Source organism: Eschscholzia californica, unplaced genomic scaffold (genome assembly GCF_041429995.1).
Source record: "Eschscholzia californica isolate CP2 unplaced genomic scaffold, dmEscCali1.0.p SCAF_1, whole genome shotgun sequence".
NCBI lineage: Eukaryota > Viridiplantae > Streptophyta > Magnoliopsida > Ranunculales > Papaveraceae > Eschscholzia > Eschscholzia californica.
In genome coordinates, this window is record NW_028238198.1 from 51,240,245 (window position 1) to 51,260,178 (window position 19,934).

The 19,934-nt window shown below is 37.4% G+C and overlaps 1 protein-coding gene across 2 annotated transcripts; it reads left to right on the forward strand.

The window, feature by feature from the left end:
* The first annotated feature begins 12,931 nt into the window (after positions 1 to 12,931).
* On the forward strand, positions 12,932 to 19,506 carry LOC147567479 (transcription factor GTE9-like). Of its 2 annotated transcripts, none has more exons than XM_086654109.1 (11): positions 12,932 to 13,347; positions 13,992 to 15,356; positions 15,468 to 15,516; positions 15,605 to 15,760; positions 16,877 to 16,950; positions 17,420 to 17,489; positions 17,614 to 17,694; positions 17,785 to 17,900; positions 17,997 to 18,063; positions 18,195 to 18,325; positions 18,735 to 19,506. In XM_086654109.1, exons 2-11 carry the CDS (start codon positions 14,010 to 14,012, stop codon positions 19,020 to 19,022), a joined length of 2,379 nt encoding a protein of 792 aa, XP_086510235.1. In that variant the 5' UTR covers positions 12,932 to 13,347; positions 13,992 to 14,009; the 3' UTR covers positions 19,023 to 19,506. The 2 variants fall into 2 exon arrangements, with proteins under 2 accessions (XP_086510235.1, XP_086510236.1); XM_086654110.1 differs by having other exon boundaries at positions 13,007 to 13,347; positions 16,883 to 16,950.
* Positions 19,507 to 19,934: the final 428 nt, after the last annotated feature.

Sequence of the window (19,934 nt, forward strand, 5' to 3'; positions counted from 1 at the left end):
CGATTCCTCTTAGTTCACTGTGAAGAGATGATACTGGTGGGAACCTTTGTGCTTCTGTGTCTATCGTCTCTCCTCTCCAATATTTCGCGACTGCTGCTGCTGCCGCTCTATCCCTCTTGTAAGCTCCATCAACATTAATCTTGATTCGTCCATATGATGGTGGTATCCAAGCTCTATCCTGTAAAATATTCGAAAAGGAAGAAAACACAGATGATGAAGGAAATCTTTTGAGATCTAAAGAAATGTTGTGCCAAGTGCGATTCAAATTGAAATCTAGGTTTTGGAAGTGCTTTTCATTCCTGGCTTTCCACCAATGCCACAACAGATAAGTGTATTTGTACCATAGATCATTCGACTTCTTTCCTTTATTTAGAATTTCTTTGAGGTTTTGAATAGGATTATCCTTTAGATCTGTGAAATCAATATCCTGCAGTGTGAGAATGAATGATTTAAAAGTCTTGCATGTCCCAAATAGATGGATATTCGACTCGATTTCGTCATCTGGACACATCTTGCAAGTATGGTTCGTCTGTTGGATTCTGTTCTTTATATTTGATAATGTTGCAATCCCATTATGTAACAGCCTCCATATAAACATTTGGACTTTGGGATCCATCTCTTTCTTTTTCCAAAATTTCGACCAAGGGAAATCACCAATTTCAGTTGGTAAAATTGGTCTGACTTTTATGGTTGTGTAAAATGATTTTGTTGTGAATCTTCCTTGTTCCGTATTCTTCCAAATGAGTCTGTCCCTTTCACATGTTGATGATATTGTGATGTTTGTTATAGCCATGATTGATTCTGTATTGAAATATTGATGTAGCAAATGTGTTTTCCAAGTCTTGGAGTTTGAATCAATTAAATCTGCAACCCATTTTATGTTTTGTGGTAGACTCTGAATCAATGTTGGAATATGTTCTATCATTTCAGGAATCCATCTATCTTCCATAATTCTAATATCAGTACCATCCCCAATCATCCAAATGGTATTATTTTGTAAAGTTGGTCGAACTTGAAGCAATGATTTCCAAAAAGGTGATGCAGGTGAGTTCTTGCTTACACTCCAGTAGTCTTCATTCTTTAAGTACTTAGCACTTAATAATTTGACCCATATAGCCTGTTTATTAGTGAGAAATCTCCAAGCCATTTTTGCTATGAGAGATTCATTGACCTCCTTTAAAGATCTAATGCCTAGGCCTCCATGCTTCTTAGAACTTGTAATTATATCCCAATTGATGAAATGTATTTTCCTGTCATGTAACCCATGACCCCACCAGAAAGACCTTTCTTCCCTCTCTAATTGACAGAGTACGCCCTGTGGTAATAATTGATAGCTAAATGGATACACACATAATGGGCTTAATACTGATTTTATTAGTACTGTCCTACCAGCCTGAGATACAAGTTTTTGTTTCCAACCTGCAAGTGTTTTCTTAAATTTGTCCTGCAGCCAATCAAAACTCTTAATTCTATTACCTGGTTTTAGAATTAGTGCTCCAAGGTACTTTGCCTGGTCTGTCATGATGGGAGCTTTCAATGTGTTTACAAATTGTTGTTTGAGATCCGGAGTAACTCCAGAGCTAAAGTAGATGGATGATTTTTCATAATTCACTGCCTGTCCTGAAAAGCTGGAGTATAATTGCATAAAGTCTATAATAGAAGTAAGATTGGCTGAAGTAGCCTTACCAAAAATTATCAAATCATCTGCAAACAGAAGGTGTGAGATTGAGGGACAAGATGAATTAATTTTGTATCCTGTAAACAAACAATTTGATTCATAGTAATAAATAAGAAGAGAGAGGGCCTGAGAGGTGAGAATAAAAAGGTATGGGGATAAGGGGCATCCTTGACGAAGGCCCCTTGTGCCCCTAAAATTACCATATAATCGACCATTTAGCTGAATGCTAAATTTAGGTGTTGTGATGCACTGCAAGATAAGGTTGAGAAAGGGACCCGATAGGCCCATTGCTTTAAGCACCAATTCCAAAAACTCCCAACTTACTCGATCATATGCTTTGGCCATGTCCATTTTTAAATAAAAACCACCATTTTTGGCTCGAGATCCTTTCATTGAGTGTAGGACCTCCTGTGTGATTACTATGTTATCTAAAATCTGCCTATTGGGGACAAATGCATTCTGTGTCCACATGATATTATCTTCTAGGAAAGGTTTCAACCTGTTTGCAATTATCTTCATGATGAATTTGTAAATGGAAGTGCAAAGTGAAATAGGTCTGAACTCTGATGCGCAACTCGGAATCTTAACCTTTGGAATTAATGCTAATGTGGTATTATTAAGGGTTGGATCTATCATACCCGTGAGGAAGATGTTCTGAATATACCCGATAAGATCGTTGCCTATTATGTCCCAGTTGACTTGAAAATATTCGCGAGGAAGTCCGTCCGGACCAGGACTCTTATTAGTTTCCATTTTCATGACCACATCTTTAATTTCCTCTGCTGTTGGGATTCCTGAGATGGCGCTTAAGTGATCAGTCGGTATTACTTTATATGCACTTAGAATTTCCATTGGCGGTTGAATGACCTGTTCGGCTGTGAACAAATTCTGAAAGAAATTAATTAGTTCATTAGCTATTTCATTCTCATTAGAAGTAATGTTACCGGACTGTGTTTTTATCTGATTGATCTTGTTCTTTTGTTTTCTGATAGACATAGCTGTATGGAAGGCTCTTGTATTTCTGTCTCCATTAGCAGCCCATTTGAGTCTTGATCTTTGTTCACATTTTGTCCTTTCTACCTCCTCTAGATAAATAATTTCTTCTTGAATTTGACTTTCTACTTCTAATGTTAAAGTAGACGGTTGGAGTGCCTGAATATTTAATAATCTTTTTCGGAGTGCCTTTAGTCTGTCTTTTATTATCCCAAACGATCTTTTACTCCAGATTAAAAGTGATGATTTCACCGATTTTGCCTTATCATAAAATGTTCCTGTTGCCGATTCCCAATTCGATGAAAAAGTGTCCCTGTATTCTCGGTGATGTGTCCAAAATTTTTCAAACTTTTCAATTGTGGGGACTGTTTGACCTTGCACTTTCAATTTTAGAAGCATTGGGGCATGGTCACTTGCGTATCTTGGAAGGTGAAAAACTCCTGAGTTCAAATTTAGTAACCAGTCTGATGATACCATGGCTCTATCGAGTCTCTCTTGGGTCAGATGATGACGATCTCTGTTATTTGACCACGTGAATGCAGGTCCGTTGAAACCCAAATCAATTAGTCCACTCTGTCGGATAAACGATTGGAAACGGTTTATGAAAGAATTTGTATGAGTACCCCCTCTTTTTTCCGATGATTGACCAATTGCATTCATATCTCCAATACAACAATAAGGATTTGTAACTGATGAAAGAATTAGCAAGAAATTAGTCCAAAAAGAAATCCTATCTTGCATATGAGGAGGACCATAAATAGCGAATAAATCCCAATCCATATTTAAATTATAATCATGTACGGTGGCATGTATTAGATTGACATCAGAGGAATTGATACTAATGTTAATATTATCTGTCCAAGCTAAATAAAGGCCACCACTTCTGCCTTGAGATAGAACTTGGCGATAATTATTGTAACCTAGATTAAGTAAAAAAGGAAAATTACAAGAGTAAGCAAGCTTAGTTTCAGAAATAAATATAATATCCGGCCTAGTGGCCTTCAGGAACTGATAAAGAGCATTCTTTGTCGGGGTGTTCCCTATTCCCCGGCAATTCCACGCAAAAATGCTCATTCCTCCATCGGCATTAAGGTAGCCGTGACCTGTTCTGCATTGTTTCTAGTAGCATTCTGTCTAGCCAATCGTTTATATGGCCTGGATCCCTCCGTCTTGTCATTTGAGTTATTTTCATTTAGTACCTGCACTTCATAAAGATTAGTATTATCCAATCATTAGAAGAAGAGGCCTGATTTATGGGTCTGGTTCATTTAGTAGTATTGATATGATCGAGTATGTCTCCAAAACATTCATTTAGAGACACCCGGCGTTCTTTCTCTGGTTCATCTATGTTTCCCAAAGGACCCGAACCTAAAATTCCTTTTGAATATATGTTGCTAGTGCTACCAAAAGATTCAATTTCTTTGTTATTTCCAACTTTGGACATATTCACTTTGAATTTATCAGAATATTTAGGAATCATGCTAGATTGAAGTTTGGATCGCTGACTCTCTGATAAATTCATCTTAAGGAGGTCTCCCATAAGAAGAATTATAGGGCAAAAAGTGAAAGTGTGTCCTATTCGGCCACAAGAATGACAAAACCGAGGTAATCTTTCGAAACGTAATTCAACCGATATTAGTTGGTGATTTGAGATTGTGAGATTAATCCTGTTTGGCAATGGCTCGGCTATGGTGATTTCCACTCTGACTCTCCCGAATACTGTCCATTTCGAAACATCTTCCGGAGTTGTTGGTTGATATCGTCCAATAGTAGAGGCGAGTCTGTTGACGTTCGTACTATTGAGATGTTTCATCGGAATTTCGTGCATTTGAACCCAAAACCACACTTTGTCGAAAGTGTGATTAATTGGGGCCACCTGAGGATTACATTCCTGTAATACAATTAGTTCATCCATAATCACCCAAGGGGAACGAGCAATAGCCAATTCCAATTCTGTTCCTGTAGCAAACCGAATTAAGAACTGGTTTTCTTTGATTTCTGTAATCGTGAACTTATTTGGCCCGTAAAGAACTCTAGAGAGTCTGATCATGGCCTGGTTAGTGTCAATTCTCTTGTCGCTACAAAACTTGAGAACCCCATGTTTAATGATCGTCTGCTCCAGACTTAAGGATTCAAATCCCTCGACTGTTTGAACCGATGGTTCGTCAGTTGTTAATTCTTCAAGTTGTTGCAATAGGTCGGAATTGGCAGCATCCATGATAAAATCGAAGAAGAAAGATAATGAAAGAAGATAAAATAATGAAAAGAGACTAAATCTCAACCAAAATAAGACAAGAACTAAGAGAAAGAGGGGCAGAAGGTTGTGTCTGTTCGCCGGTAACCGAAAGGAACCGTCCGAAACTACCCAAACCAACTAATTAAAAGTGAAACTCCACCAGATTTGGTGGTGCCGGAAAAGAATATTAACTGTCTCCGCTACAGAGCAAAAAATAGTTACAATTCAATTAAGACTCCGTTTGATAGTGTAAAATTGGTGGTGGGAATCGGTCTGCAACTAAATTTAATTGAGGGAGTATCAATTGTAAACTATCCCTAAGTTGTGTTCAATTTGGTTCTGAATTTAAGGCCGCGGCTTTGGGGAATAAAGAAAATTCTCCGGGAATAAAAACTTTTCTCAAAATTAGTCAAATAAGATTAACTTTTATGTTTCTTTTTTATTGCTAAGGGGCTTCTAATTTTAGAAGATGCTATAAAAAAAGGCTCCTTCATCTCATCACCTATCTCTACCACCTCATCTTCTCGCCACCGCATCATCTTCTCCGGCGAAGGTCGCCGGCAGGCCAATTTTCCAGCCGGCGACCTTCAAACATAAAAAAATAAAATAAAAAATTCTCTCTTCCTCTCTCTCTCTCTCTAACACTCCAGCGAAGGTAGACCTTCGGCGGAGGTCTGGTCTGTCCATGAACAGACCAGATCCGGCCTGTCCATGGACAGACCCATGAACAGACCCATGAACAGACCTTCAAGGTCTGTCCACGAACAGATGCGGTCTGTTCGTGGACAGACCTTGAAGGTTTGTCTGGTCTGTTCATGGACAGACCAGATCTCCGGTGAAGGTCTCCCTTCGCCGGAGTGTTAGAGAGATAGAGGAAGAGAGAAAAAAAGGAATTTTTATGGGAAATACAAAATATATTTTTTTAAAAGTTCTCCTCTATCTCATCTGTTCTCTCTGCCACTTCATCTTCTCGCCACCTCATCATCTTCTCCGGCAAAGGTCGCCGGCCGACCAATTTTCCGGCCAGCGACCTTCAAAAATAAAATAAAATAATTTTTTATTTTATTTTCTCTCTCTCTAGAACAGATCTAGAGAGAGAAAAGAAAAAAAAATTTAGAGAGAAGATGATGAGGTGGCGAGGAGATGAAGTGGCAGAGAGAACAGATGAGATAGAGGAGAACTTTTAAAAAAATATATTCTGTATTTCCTATAAAAATTTATTCCCCGAAGATTTTTTAAAAAAATCTTGATTCCCTCGAGAATTTATTCCCCGGAGAATTTTCTTTATTCCCCAAAGTCGCGGCCTTAGTTTTTTTGTTTATTTTAGGAGATGATACTCCATTTGAAGTTGATAATAACAGGATATTCCGTTTGAAAGTGATGATGGCTTGATACCCTGTTTAAAGTTCATAATGACTTGATACTTAATTTGAACTTGATGATGACCTGATACTCTGTTTGAACTTGATGATGACTCTCTAGGAGGAGGAGAGAGAGCGTTTTTTTTTTTGGTACTTACCACATTTTTATGGTAAAATAAATCAACTTTTTTCTACAAGAAACTTGAATTTGTAGATGCTGATCATTTAACATAGTTCTTCACTACTTGTGAGCAGGAATCACTTCGACTTTACCTGCGACATCTCCATCTCGTATAGATGAGGCACAAAATACAAGAATTCTAAACCAATTGTAAATCTAAAGAAATAACCTAGTCCTAAGTCTAGTCCTAAGTAGAGTAATAGCATCAAACATCTCGACGAATATGGTAAGTATATTGGTGGTCAGGCTAGATAGTATCGTGACGTTGTTATGTTGTCATATGCCGCACACAAGACGTGCACTCTACGTGTTCCATGCCAAGAATAGGATACCATCGAATTCTTTATCATAATGCCTGCCTAGATTGTTAGGATACCATCGAATTCTATATCATAATGGAAGTATCAAGTCATACCTAGTATAAAATGGCTGCCTAGATTGTTAAAGCTAGTGAGTTAATATAAAATGGAAGTATCAAGTCATACCAGTAATTGCAACATTTGTGAACATTCCAAAAGTTTCAAAATCCATTTTGGGTGGTGTGATATGCTACTCAATCCATTTTGGGTGGTGTGATATGCAACTCATAAGTTGTGGTATTCTCACAAAATTTAGTTTACTGACCACGGTTCCAAGAGAACGACTGATAGTGGGATAAAAATAAAATGTACTTCTTGAGGATGGGTTTGAAGAAACCTGCATTGGAGGGTTGGGTTTTGCAAGAAAAGATCAGCAAGATATGATCAAAGTTGGAGAATAATGAATCAATGTGAATATAAGAAACCAATGTGATGATTGAAGGTAAGGAATCAATGTGACTATCCAAGATAAGGATTCAATTTGTTGAAAAAAATCAAATTTTTGGGCAAATAAAACTTGATACAGGACAGGCTAAAGGGTTACAACCTAAGAGGAGGTATTAAGTAGTAAACTCGGTGCCGAGTGGCTTTTATTTGCCCAAAAACGTAACAATAAAAAAAAAGGCCGCGGCTTTGGGGAATAAAAAAAATTCTTCGGGGAATAAAGACTTTTCTTAAAATTAGTCAAATAAGATTGACTTTTATGTTTCTTTTTAATGCTAAGGGGCTTCTAATTTTGGGAGTTCAAAATGAAACAAATTTTAGAAGACTCCTCCATCTCATCACCTCTCTCTACCACCTCATCTTCACGCCATCTCATCGTCTTCTCCGGCGAAGGTCGCCGACCGGCCAATGTTCCGGCCAGCGACCTTCAAAAATAAAATAAAATAAAAAAACTTTTTTCTTATTTTCTCTCTCTCTCTAGAACAGATCTAGAGAGAGAAAAGAAAAAAAAATTTAGAGAGAGAGAGAGGAGGGAGAAAATAAAAAAACAGTTTTTTTTATGTTTGAATTCGCCGGAGAAGATGATGAGGTGGCGAGAAGATGAATTGGCAGAGAGAACAAATGAGATGGAGGAAAACTTTCAAAAAAATGTATTCTGTATTCCCCATAAAAATTTATTCCCCGGAGAACTTTCGAAAAAATCCGGATTCCCTTGAGAATTTATTCTCCGGAGAATTTTCTTTACTCCCCAAAGCCGCGGCCAAAAAAAAACTATACTTAACCTAATAAAAGAACAAAAGATAAAAATGGGATTTTTTTTTTTGTATGATTGAAGATAAATGAAACAAAAACAAAGTGCGAGAAAGAATTATTAGATAGAGAAAGTGATGCGAATTTAAAGTAGCCTAAGGTGTCGTTTGGCAACCAAAAGTATAAGTACTTTTGCTTGTAGTAGAAGTTCTTTTTCTTTAAAAAAGTAAAAAAAATTCAAAAGTATATTTGACAAAAATGTTAATTTATAAGTAAAAAAAGTCAAAAAGTTAGTTTGGTAATCCAATTTACTTTTGATAATTTCATTTTTCTTTTACCCATAGAGATACTTGATTTTAATGAATTTATTTATGATTTCCACGATTACTCTTATGTATGAAGTGGTGGTGGTGATATTGGTGGTAGTGGTGGTGGTGGTGCCTTAAAGGTATGGTTATGGGGTTTGGTGGAAGTTGAGGTATGATGGTGGTCGTAGAGGAATGATAGTGGCAGTGGTTGTGGTGGTGGTGGTGGTGGTGGTGGAGCTATGGTGATGGTAGTGGTGGAGGTATGATGATGGTGATGGTGATGGAAGTACGGTGGTGGTGGAAGTATGGTGGTGGTGGTAGTGGTGGTGTGGTGGTTGAGATATGGTGGTGGTGGTGGACGTATGGTTGTGGTGGTGGATAAGGTATGTGACTGGTAGTGACAGAGGTATGGTGGTGGATAAGATATGTAGGTGGTAGTGATGGAGGTATGATGATGGTGGTGCAGTGGTGGTAGTGGAGGTGGAAGTGCGAAGGTGGTGGTTAAGGTGTGGTGGTGGTGGTTGAGGTATGGTGGTGGAGGAGGTGCAATTGTTGTTGAGGTGGTGGTGGAGGTACAATGAAATGGTAGAATTTTAGTTGTAGTGGTGGAGCGGAGGTAGACGAAGAAAAAATTTTCGTCAAGTAAAGTTTATGTACGTGTTGTACATAAGTTACTTTACTTTAAAGTCAAAAGCTAAAAAATTTAACTTCAAAAGAAAGTCAAATTTTAACTTAAGTGAAGTCAGAAATTTTCACGTTACCAAACTAATTTTTTTACTTTTCTACTTAAATAAGCAAAAAAGTTACTTATTTTAGTGTTGCCAAACGACACCTAAGTAATAGGTTAAAGAAACTTGTATTTTGTAATAAAAATAACCGCAAGTGCACGAGTATGTGTAGTTTAGACCTAAGCAAGTAGAGGTTGATCCCACGAAGATTTGTTCGAAATTGAATCTAAATCTAAAACTAACTAATAAACTAGGAAAAAGACAAATTAGATTTGAGAAGATATTGAGAAGTAAGGGTGTGTTTGATATCTCATATTTCCATGGTAATAAATTTTTTTCATGGAAATAGGTATTTCCACAGTTGATACGAAGTATAATTCCATGACTTTAATTCTCTAGGGAATCTATTTCCATGAAATAGTCCACTTAAATTTCTTGCCCCCCCATCAAAATTAGTTTCCATGGAAAGTAAAAAATAAAAATAAAAATAAAAATATTTTAATATATTCAGATACTTGAAACCTAATATTTATCTCCATATATGTTCAAAATAACATTTTTATCCATAAAATTTAGCAAAATAAACTTTTCTTGTACATTGAGCAAATGACATTTTTGTCCTTCTTACCAAATGACATGTTTACAAAGTTGTCAAAATGACATTTTGGCTTTATATAGCAAAATTGTATTTTTACCCTTTTATAATATCAAATTGACGTTTTATCCTTATGTTGTCAAAGGATGATAGCAAAATGACATTTTTATAATAACTCAAGTTCAATATTCCTGGATTTACACTTTCACTGGATCGAACCCGAGAACTCTGCATTGCAGAAAAATGCACTAACCAACTGGGCTATCAGTTGTTGGCATATATCTTTCTTTTGTTTTAATATATGTAGTTATTTTACTTTAATTTTTCTCCCTATCCCACCCAAATATTACCGAAATTATATCTGGCCACCCGAAGGCCTGAAACGGGTTTTTCTTGAAATTGATTGGAAAATCATTGAGAGTCAAACCAATTTTTCCGAAATTGACCCGGGTTCTTCAAAAGCCCAAACGGAGTTTTTTCTTGAATTTGATTATGGAAATCATAAAAGATAAAACTGGAACACACCATTAGTCGAATTCTTCGAATTTAGACTTAAGGTCCGTAATGTGACATAGAGATGTCGACAAAAGTATCTCCCGGATCTTCATGCATATATAATTGTTAGCCTTGAATATTAGATGAATGCATCTGATGTGAATGCGGGAACTAGTATGACCATAGAAAGTTTTTCTTTCATTCTTGTTTTAAGCACGGATGGGTGCAATATGTAATAATTTTAATTTCAAGTTTATACGATCTGCGTATCGTTTGAGTATTGTAATTAGAGTTTAGGGTCAATGAGTCCATTGAAGAAACTCAAAGATGGAGATCCTAATTCGAGTGGGAGAAATCAATGGAGGTTCAAAGATGGTGATCTTAGTGAACCAAAAGGCGAAACAAGAAGAAATCCTAAAGAGATTAGATCTTTTATGATTAGGGGCCATACTAGGATCCATAATTTGAAGCTCAGTCGAGGTTGAGATTGACCGATTTTTTTCTCGAGAAAACAAAAGCAAAAAATTTTGTCTGCTTTATTCCATTACACACATTTTGAGATAAAGCTTTTTTTTCTTTCCCTCTCTAACTAACTTAACAAAAAACTAAAGAGAATTCGTGATCTTCTAGTTTTTCCGGCGTAAGCAGGGATCCCTACGCCGAGCCCTACGCCGAGATTTCCTCTTTGTTTGTATATTATCTTTTAGATCTAATATTATCATGTTGGAGTAGAACAGAGAGACATGGACGAGAATGGTGGTACGGGTAATAGTTTCCTCGACGTTGATCAATCATCTCTTTCTTCTTAACAAGAGAAACCAATCCTCCATGTGGCAGACTATAGATAGGAAATTTTCAGTAAGGAGTGCGAGAGAGACGGTTGTGATGCGATCCGACGTGATTTTGTCGACCTTCATCACTTACCCCGCCTAGTTTCTTCATCACCAATCTCCAGAACACTAAAAGGGTTCTTCTCGGCTTAAAGATGATGGATCCATCATAATAGTTTCATTGTCAGCGTGTTCGTCATCAGAGAGAAGGAAAAATTTGTGTCAGGACTTGATGGTCTGAGACTCACAGAGATCTTTGAATGATGATGGTCATGGTTGTGCGGTTTTTTAAGAGGGATTAAGAGAAACTTGCCTCAGAGCATCAACTTTTTGATCATCAACTTACGGAACTGACGTCACAATAGATACAGAGTATCAACTTCTTGATCACCAACTTCTAGATCACCATGGTTGTGTGGTGTTCTTGATGTAACCGTCATGCGTCTCTACTTAGTTCATTCTCCTTCATCAAGTATAATAACGTTCACGACCTGTTGGATATCCTTCGTGATCTTTAGGATCTTTAATTTGTGACCTTTAGGGTCTTTTTATTTTATTTTTGTTATATTGTACTCCTTTCCCTTCATGTTGTCTTTACTTTTGTAAGTTTCATGTTGTTATTTACTTTAGTAAATCCATGTTGTACTCAAAACAATCAAAACTCTCAAAATCATGTAATGTGTTGGATTGTATACCTTTGTATGAATGAAATTCTGGTTAACTAAAAAACACAACACCTGGAACAAGCTTCGTGGACCATCACTCAATTATCTTTAGCTCCATTGAGATTAAGATTAACCAATTTCTTTCTCAAAGGGAAATAAAAATACAAAATTTTTGGTTCACTCTATCCTATACTGCCCAATTACAAGCTCCATAGACCATGATCCAATCAACTAAAGGGCAATCGAGGTTGAGATTGACCCATTTCTTCCTCAGGAAAAATTAAGTTCATTCTATCCTATAACACCCGAAACAACCTCCATATACCATGCCCATCATCTTGAACCTATACAAGGTTGAGATTGACCCATTTTTGTTTTGGGTAAAACAAAAGTACAAAAATTTGGTCCGCTCCATCCTATAACACCGGTAACAAGCTCCATGGACCATGGCCTAATCATATGAAGCCCAGTCCAGGTTGAGATTGACCAATTTCTTCCTCGAAAATATAAAGTACAAATATTTAGTCCCCTCTATATTATAAAACCCGAACAATCTCCATGGACCACACCCCAGTCATCTTAATTCCAGTCGAGGTTGAGATCGACCTATTTTTTCTTCAAGGAAATAAAAGTACAAAAATATAGTCCGCTCTATCTATAACACGTGTTACAATCTCCATGGACCATGGCCCAATCATCTGAAGCCCAGTCGAGATTGTGATCGACGAATTTTTTCCTCGGGCCAAACTACAGTACAAAAATTTAGTCTGCTTTATCATATAACGCATGAAACAAGCTCCACGACCATAACCCAATCATCTAGAGCCAAATAGATTGACCAACTTTTTCTAGGAAAATAAACAAGATCCATGTACCATGACCCCATCATTTGAAACCCAGTCCAGGTTGAGATTGGAAAAAAAGGGAGTTCTATAGGCGCTCCCCTTTGTTGTTATTGGTGCCCCTACGCCCATGTTTTGAGAGGGTCATATAGGTAGTAAGTTCGTGCGCTTATAGAACCTCCCAGAAAAAAAAGGACGGGTTCGGAAGAACGTGAAAAATTAACCACGTGGTTGAATACATGAATGTCCCATTATGAGCGGTCCCACATGATTTTGACAGATGGCACTTATTTATCGAGTCGATCCCTCTTATTGAATCTCAGCCGTCTAAATTCAACATTCTTCTCGCCTAAATTACGAGTTTGGAACTCTAAATTTACCTTTTTACCCCAAACATTTCTGAACACGAGATCTAATGGAACCGTGTTTTTAAGCTTAAAAAGGGAAATTGTGACCCTGAAGGAAAATTCTACCTAGACTATAACCCGTTAGATCTTCATCATATGGAAACTATATATCTAGTATATAATTTGGACGGTTTAGATCGAAAGAATAAAATTGACCATCAAAGAAAGAAATCAGCAAACTTGCACCCACCGGATTAAGTGAAGCAATTAAGACCATTAGATTAGGTATGACATTAGTTTAGACGGTTGAGATTTATTAGGTAGCGGTGAGAGGGTCTTTAAAGTAGAGAAAAAGATCGGCTCGCTGGTTTTAATTTGTCTGTCCGAGGGTTTCGGATTTTCTTACTTCTCTCTCTCTCTCTCTCTCTCTCTTCTTTCTTTTTCGCTCTAAAAATTGTAATTGAGATTGTGCGTGTGCTTCTTCTGGTCAAATAAGGGTTCTTAAAGCCGCAATTCGCATCTACTCAAGATCCAGGTTTGGTTAGATCCATTTCAACATTTTAAGTTTTCACCATTATTTATCTACTTAAAGTTTATCTCGAGCTTCTCAAAGCTTTTTATTTCTTTTGATCTAGTATTTTGATTTGTTCAAAGGGTTTTTTTTTTTTTTGGTTGAGTTAGGGTTTTGGTTGGTTGTTTTTCTGCGAGATTTCTTTGATTTTTATGTCTTCGTTGTTTCGAACAGCTATTGAGTTCAGATTTCGAAACTTTGTTTAGGTTTTATTTTGGTATAGAAGTGTTATTTGAAGGAAAAAAAAATCGAAATTAGGGTTCTTAATTGAAGTGTTGGATTTTCGAATGAAGAGCCTTACATGCTATGGTTGAGTAAAAAGGGAACTGATTTACCTTATAATCTTTAATTCGACACAAGTACTCGATTTTTTTTATCGCTGGATTTGTTGAAACACTTAATTTCATATTCAAAAGCTTTTTTTTTCTGATAAATCAAATCAATTGGATTGGATCAACCGTGATATTGAATTAATACTTAATCTGAAGTAAGTAGTACCAAGTCTGGGCTGAATCTACGATATTTTGAGTGATACTGTGAGGAACAAAATTAGGGTTCTTAAGAGGAGTTCAGGGGGCGTATCTTACTGCTACTGTTAACATGTGCAGATTTTCGGGCTTAAACCTATGGCTTCAGTACTTTTAGAGTACACTGAACAGAAAGATTCAAAGAAATTCTCGAAGAAAATTTTGCCTTCTGGAATGGCTAAGACAAAAAGAACCTCTACAGGATATTCTTCTTCTGGTTTTGCTCAGGAACCCCATCATGTAGTTGAGACTATGGGTGAATCTGAAGGGCTTGGTAGCTCCGGTGGATTTGACACTGAGATGACTGCTTCAGAGGTTTCTTGTGCACCGAGAAAGAAATCCATTAGCTTGAATGCTGACAATAGTGGTGCTTTTGGTGTCCAAATGCAAGTTATATCGTTATCTAAGCTGCCTCGTTCAGAAAGGAAGGAGTTAAAGCTTAGGCTGAAGATGGAGCTTGACCGGGTTAGGGTTCTTCTGAAGAAAGTCCCATTACCTTCTACAAATGGTGTTGCTTTGTCTTCATCTAGCAATATTCATAGCTTTAATGGTGGACAGAAGAGATTTCAGGCTGATAAGCTCCAGAAGTCATTGGAACTATCGTCTGCGCAGGGAAAGAAACATGGTCCTCCTCCAACTGAGAATGATGTTCCCTGTTCGAAACGAGGTACTTTGGGAAGGTTTGAATCAGCAAAACAATGTACTCCTAGCGCCTCACATACAATTCTGATGAAACAGTGTGAGGCACTATTGAAGCGTGTGATGTCGCATCAGTTTGGCTGGGTATTCAACACTCCAGTTGATGTAGTCAAGTTGAATATTCCTGACTATTTCAATGTTATAAAACATCCAATGGACTTGGGGACGGTGCAAAAAAAGATGGCTTCTGGTCTGTACACTAGTCCTCTAGGTTTTGTTGCTGATGTTAGGCTCACGTTTTCCAATGCGATGACCTACAATCCTCCTGGAAATGATGTACATATCATGGCTGATACACTTAGCAAGTACTTTGAGGTGAGATGGAAGTCTGTTGAGAAAAAACTTGCAATAATTGATTCTGGGTCTGTTGCGCCTGTTCCCATTCCAGCGAGATCTAGTGTTCCTGTGAAAGCGGTTGATGCTAAGGCCAAACCACCTGCCAAAAAGAGGAAAATATCTTCGACTGTTCCCGAGGTTAAGACATTACCTGTTAAGCGGATTATGACAGATGAAGAGAAACATAATCTTAGCAGAGATATTGAGTCCCTCCACACAGAGTTGCCAATACATATTATTGATTTCCTTAGAAACCACAGCCACAGTGAAAACCAGACCGCCGAGGATGAAATTGAAATTGATATTGATGCTCTTGGTGATGAAACATTGATAACACTGCGGAAGCTCGTCGATGATCATTTGCGGGAGAAACACGTGACTCCCGAAAAGCGTGAACATTGTGAAATGGAGGTATCTTTGTTTAGTTCGTACTTCTTAAATTCAGTGTTTCATTTTGTTCGCATTATTCTGTTCCTTACTTTAACATGTTATGACTCAAATTATTTTCTTGTGAACATGTAGGTATTGAACGAGTCAGGGGTTAGCAACTTATCAAATCAACCGCGTAAAGGTTATCTATTTTACTATGCTGCATCGCTAATATTTTCATTTATAAACATTTCTCTTGACTTCTTCTCTTGCGCTTCCACACTCCACAGGCAATGACCTTGTTGATGAAGATGTTGATATTGGTGGGAATGACCCTCCTGTTTCAAGCTACCCTCCCGTAGAGATTGAAAAAGATACTTTACATAAGAATGGTAAATGCAGTAGTTCTAGCAGCTCAAGTAGTGACTCGGGTTCCTCATCTAGCGGTTAGTATTGCTTTGGCAATATATATTCTGCTTTTTCGTTTTCCCCCTGTATAATTATGATTCTATTGATTAGTCAACTGATCCTTCTATTTCTGCTTTAGGTAGCATACTAAATACTTGACAGTCTTCAACAGTCAATATGATTTGTGACATATTTAAATTATTTTGAATCTAACTATATCCTTGCATAATTGTATTTGTTATGAGATTCTGTTTTCTTACTGTCTAGTGATACACAGTTCAATTATTCTTACATAATGGTTTTAGAACCTACATTGTTAGGTCGGCAATGCCTAGGGAAGAGAGTGTAGGAAGTTCACAAATGGGTAACACTTAAAGAGTAGGGATCATCAATTAGAAGATGCACTGAACGCGAGCAATCACACCGCTTACGTCAGTTGTGTTTGGATCCGTACACTCCCTTTGATCACTGACACCTAAGACAATTATTGCGTAATTGTGATTTCTCTCTGACAGTTTTGACTTTTACAGTGAAGTCTTATTAATATTTTATTTGATTAAAAGAGATATATAGGCTACGTGCTATTGCCAAAGAGAGTTATTGTTAGAGGTTATGTAGCCACGTGCTCTTGGTAATTGGTATTTTGCGTAACGAGAAAAATTCGTACAAGTAAAGTCTTCTAAAATCTTTTTCGAATAAGTGGCACCTAAAAGCAATTCTGTTAGACTTGAGGGTGAAAAATTGGACTGTCAATGGCCACAATATCATCCATATATCGCTAGAGCCGGATGCTGAAATTTCATAGCAAAAGAGAAAGCTTTTTCAATGAGTTCATTCAGAAATTCTTGACTCGGCAGCAGTTCATGCGGCCAATGTACTTGAGTGGAGATTGTAAAACTTCATCTAGATGACTAGATAATCATAAAAAAGACACTAAAATTTCATCCAGTTTTCCAAAAAGAAGAATTAATGAGAGAAATTAGAAACATAAGCATGGTTTCAATAAACCCAGACACAGGGAGATCTTTCAATTGTGTAAATCATGCAAATCTCAGACCTACATTGTGCATTATACCATTTTTTGAGTTTCATTCCGATCTTATTTATTGCTTTTGAGGCTTTCTGTTTCTAACTATAGAGTATCTCGTTTGTAGATTCAGACTCTGGTAGTTCTTCTGCCAGTGAAACAGACGGAGCTAAAATTTTATCTCCTATGAGTAAAAAAAAGGTACATTATGTTTTCATGCATTGGAGAAAGAGTGATTCTTTTCATAAAAAAGAAAGATAAAGAGTGATTATATTGATACAACATATATACAAAAGTTATACATCCATTTCTAGTTTGATGGTAAATATTTTTTTCAACAAGTTTGAAACTATAAAAACAATAAATGAAAGTGAGGTGGATCAACCGTGTCCAGAGAAAAGGAATTTTGTTATATGTTTGTTGTAGTTGGGGTGTATGAATAGTTTTTTTTGTTAGATAGATAAGAAATAAAGATGAGTTGCAAATGTAAATTTGTTTTCTTGCCTAAAGTTCCGGAGAAGTTACATTTTATTTATTCTACTTGTTGGAAGACTTGGGTATCAACTGTCATATGCTTTACCATCTCCTGTAAATTACCTGTGGTAGCTTCATGATGCTTTTACTTTTCTCTCTTTGGGCGTGCTAATTCTTCCCCTGTACTCTATAACAGGAAGCTGTAGGTTCAGGACAAGCTTTGGGTGAACCTCATAATGATCTTACCTATAACCATGATGGAAATCGTGAGTTTCTTTTCCTTGAATTAAATCTTTTTGAGATGAAAGAAATTGAACTAGACTCTCAATTGTCTGTGGTCTTAATAGGAGTTGATGGTACTAAGATATTATTGTTGACTGATTGTTACAGCATCTGTGAGTGGGTTGGATCAGCTTGAGCAGGCTTCCCAGCCTAAGCCACCTTCTGTTGATGCATGCAGTTCTCAAGATGGTAAGCATAAATACTGCTGAAGAAAATCTCTGCTGATGGATGTAAAAACTATCAGAGTTCATCTCACTCTCTCTACTATGACATTTTTAGGGGAGAGTGCTCTATCTGAGAGGCAGGTCTCCCCAGGTAAACTATATCGAGCAGCTTTATTAAAGAATCGTTTTGCGGATACCATCCTTAAAGCACGAGAGAAGACTCTCGGACAGGTTGGTTCATATCTCCAAACATTTTAGATATTTATCCCACTTACCAGTATTATTGCTTTGATCTAATCAAGGTCAACTTGATCTTCTGATATCCAGGGGGAGAAGCTAGATCCTGAGAAACTTAGGCGCGAGAAAGATGAACTTGAAAGGCTGAAAAGAGAAGGTTTGGTTTTCTATTTGACTAATGGTTCCTCATGTGATATATGGTTCCTCCATTAGTCCATTATTGACATTTGGTAATAGATCTAGTCAGAAATCATTGAACTATTGTGTTATTTTATATATCCTATGCAGAGAAAGCTCGACTCCAAGCAGAAGCAAAAGCTGCAGAGGATGCGCGGCGGAAGGCTGAAGCAGAAGCTGCTGCTGAAGCTAAACGAAGGAGGGAACTAGAGAGAGAAGCAGCGCGCGAGGCTTTGCAGAAGGTACGAGCACAACTCGAATTTAATGATTTCACATCTTTCTCAATTCTATTTCTTCCTATTAGGTGGTATATGTTTTCAAAATTCAGATCTGAGATCTGTCTGGAGAACTGAATCAGCTTAAGCCAGATTTCAGAATGCTTGTTTCTATCTGACTCGTGCGTCTGACTAGCGTGAATGGCTGAGTCAGACTGTTTAGGTTCATTCTAGTTGGACGATAAATAAATCTGAATTAGGACCTCATTGTCTGAGATGATTTGCCCCTTGACCAAAACAAGGTGCAGACTCAGGCGCTAGAGGTTAGTTGGACCGTCTGTCACATTCAAATAATTACAAGACCAACACCACCTTAGTCAACCATTTCTTTGCATTTGTTTTCATTTAAAACCTAATATCCTTTGGCTTTTTATAGATGGAGAAGACGGTGGAGATAAATGAAAATTGCCGTTTTCTGAAAGACCTAGAGATGCTTAGGGCTCCTGCGGCTGAGCATCTACCTAGCTCAGTAGATGAGACAAGCCCAGATCATTCAGAAGATATCATGGGTAGTTTCAAGTTCCAGGGAAGTATCAACCCATTGGAGCAACTTGGTTTATACATGAAGGTGGATGATGAGGAGGAAGAAGAAGCTCAACCTTACACCACACCGGAGCTAGAGCCAGAACCAGTAAACGACGTGGAGGAAGGAGAAATCGATTGAATTTGGTTCTCCCCTATTTATTATGCACAAACATCTTAACGAATATAGAAAATGGTATTTGGTTTTGAAATCCATCCAGGTAGATGGGTTCTTCCTGTTATCATTAGTCATCCAAGGTAATCCCGAAAACTGACATTCTCAATCATGGCTTTTAGGGGTTCAGGGATATTATTTTGGTTTGGATTCACAGTTGGGGGTTTTTGTGATGGAAGTAGTTATATGATAATCAGGTAAGTAGGGAGTGAGATAGAGAGTTGGGAACTAGTATTTGTTTGTATAAAGAGACATGGTTATAGTGGTACAATCATCATTTTATGCTAGGTTAAGGAAGGGGTCTGAACTTTTTTGTGATATTTATAGGGAAGTAGTGGAACTTTGGGTGAAGAGAGAAAGACCCATTTTCTCAGTAACTGTAAAAAAAGAAAATGAAAAAGGACTAGTGAACTTTGGCAAAGCTAGATTCAATTTATTCTATTGTATCCCTGAACTTTTATTTCTTACTCTTCTTGGATTAATTTTCATGTACAAATTTTGAGAGGAGTTCCTTAGAAACCATCTTTGCAGTCAGACCTCTCCTCTTCGTCTCCTTTTCTCTCTACTCGATGAGAGATATTAGGAACTGCCCAGAGGGTTGGAGAGTGCCAAACGGACATGGTGGTCAAATCGGCACGGGTTAATTATATTTTCATTTGCAAGGTCACAAAAAATTTCAGGGTCACAAATTTTTGGGGGGGAACTATAATTCTTTCTAATAGTTTGTTTCTTCCTCGTACAATTCTTAATGATTGTTCAGTTTCTTATTTTCCATTTTCCTATCCCACTACCACGAGGAACTCAGATGACACTTCCATCACAAACGTCGACTGTTATCAACATTCTCTTTCCTCTATGCTCTTTTGTGCTTTGCTCTCT

Excerpts from the sequence above, each read along its gene's own strand:
- LOC147567479 (XM_086654109.1), top strand. The coding sequence starts at position 14,010 with ATGGCTTCAGTACTTTTAGAGTACACTGAACAGAAAGATTCAAAGAAA. Across the intron at positions 15,357-15,467 it reads GTGAACATTGTGAAATGGAG|GTATTGAACGAGTCAGGGGT; the intron begins GTATCTTTGTTT and ends GTGAACATGTAG. Across the intron at positions 18,064-18,194 it reads TGAAAGGCTGAAAAGAGAAG|AGAAAGCTCGACTCCAAGCA; the intron begins GTTTGGTTTTCT and ends TATCCTATGCAG.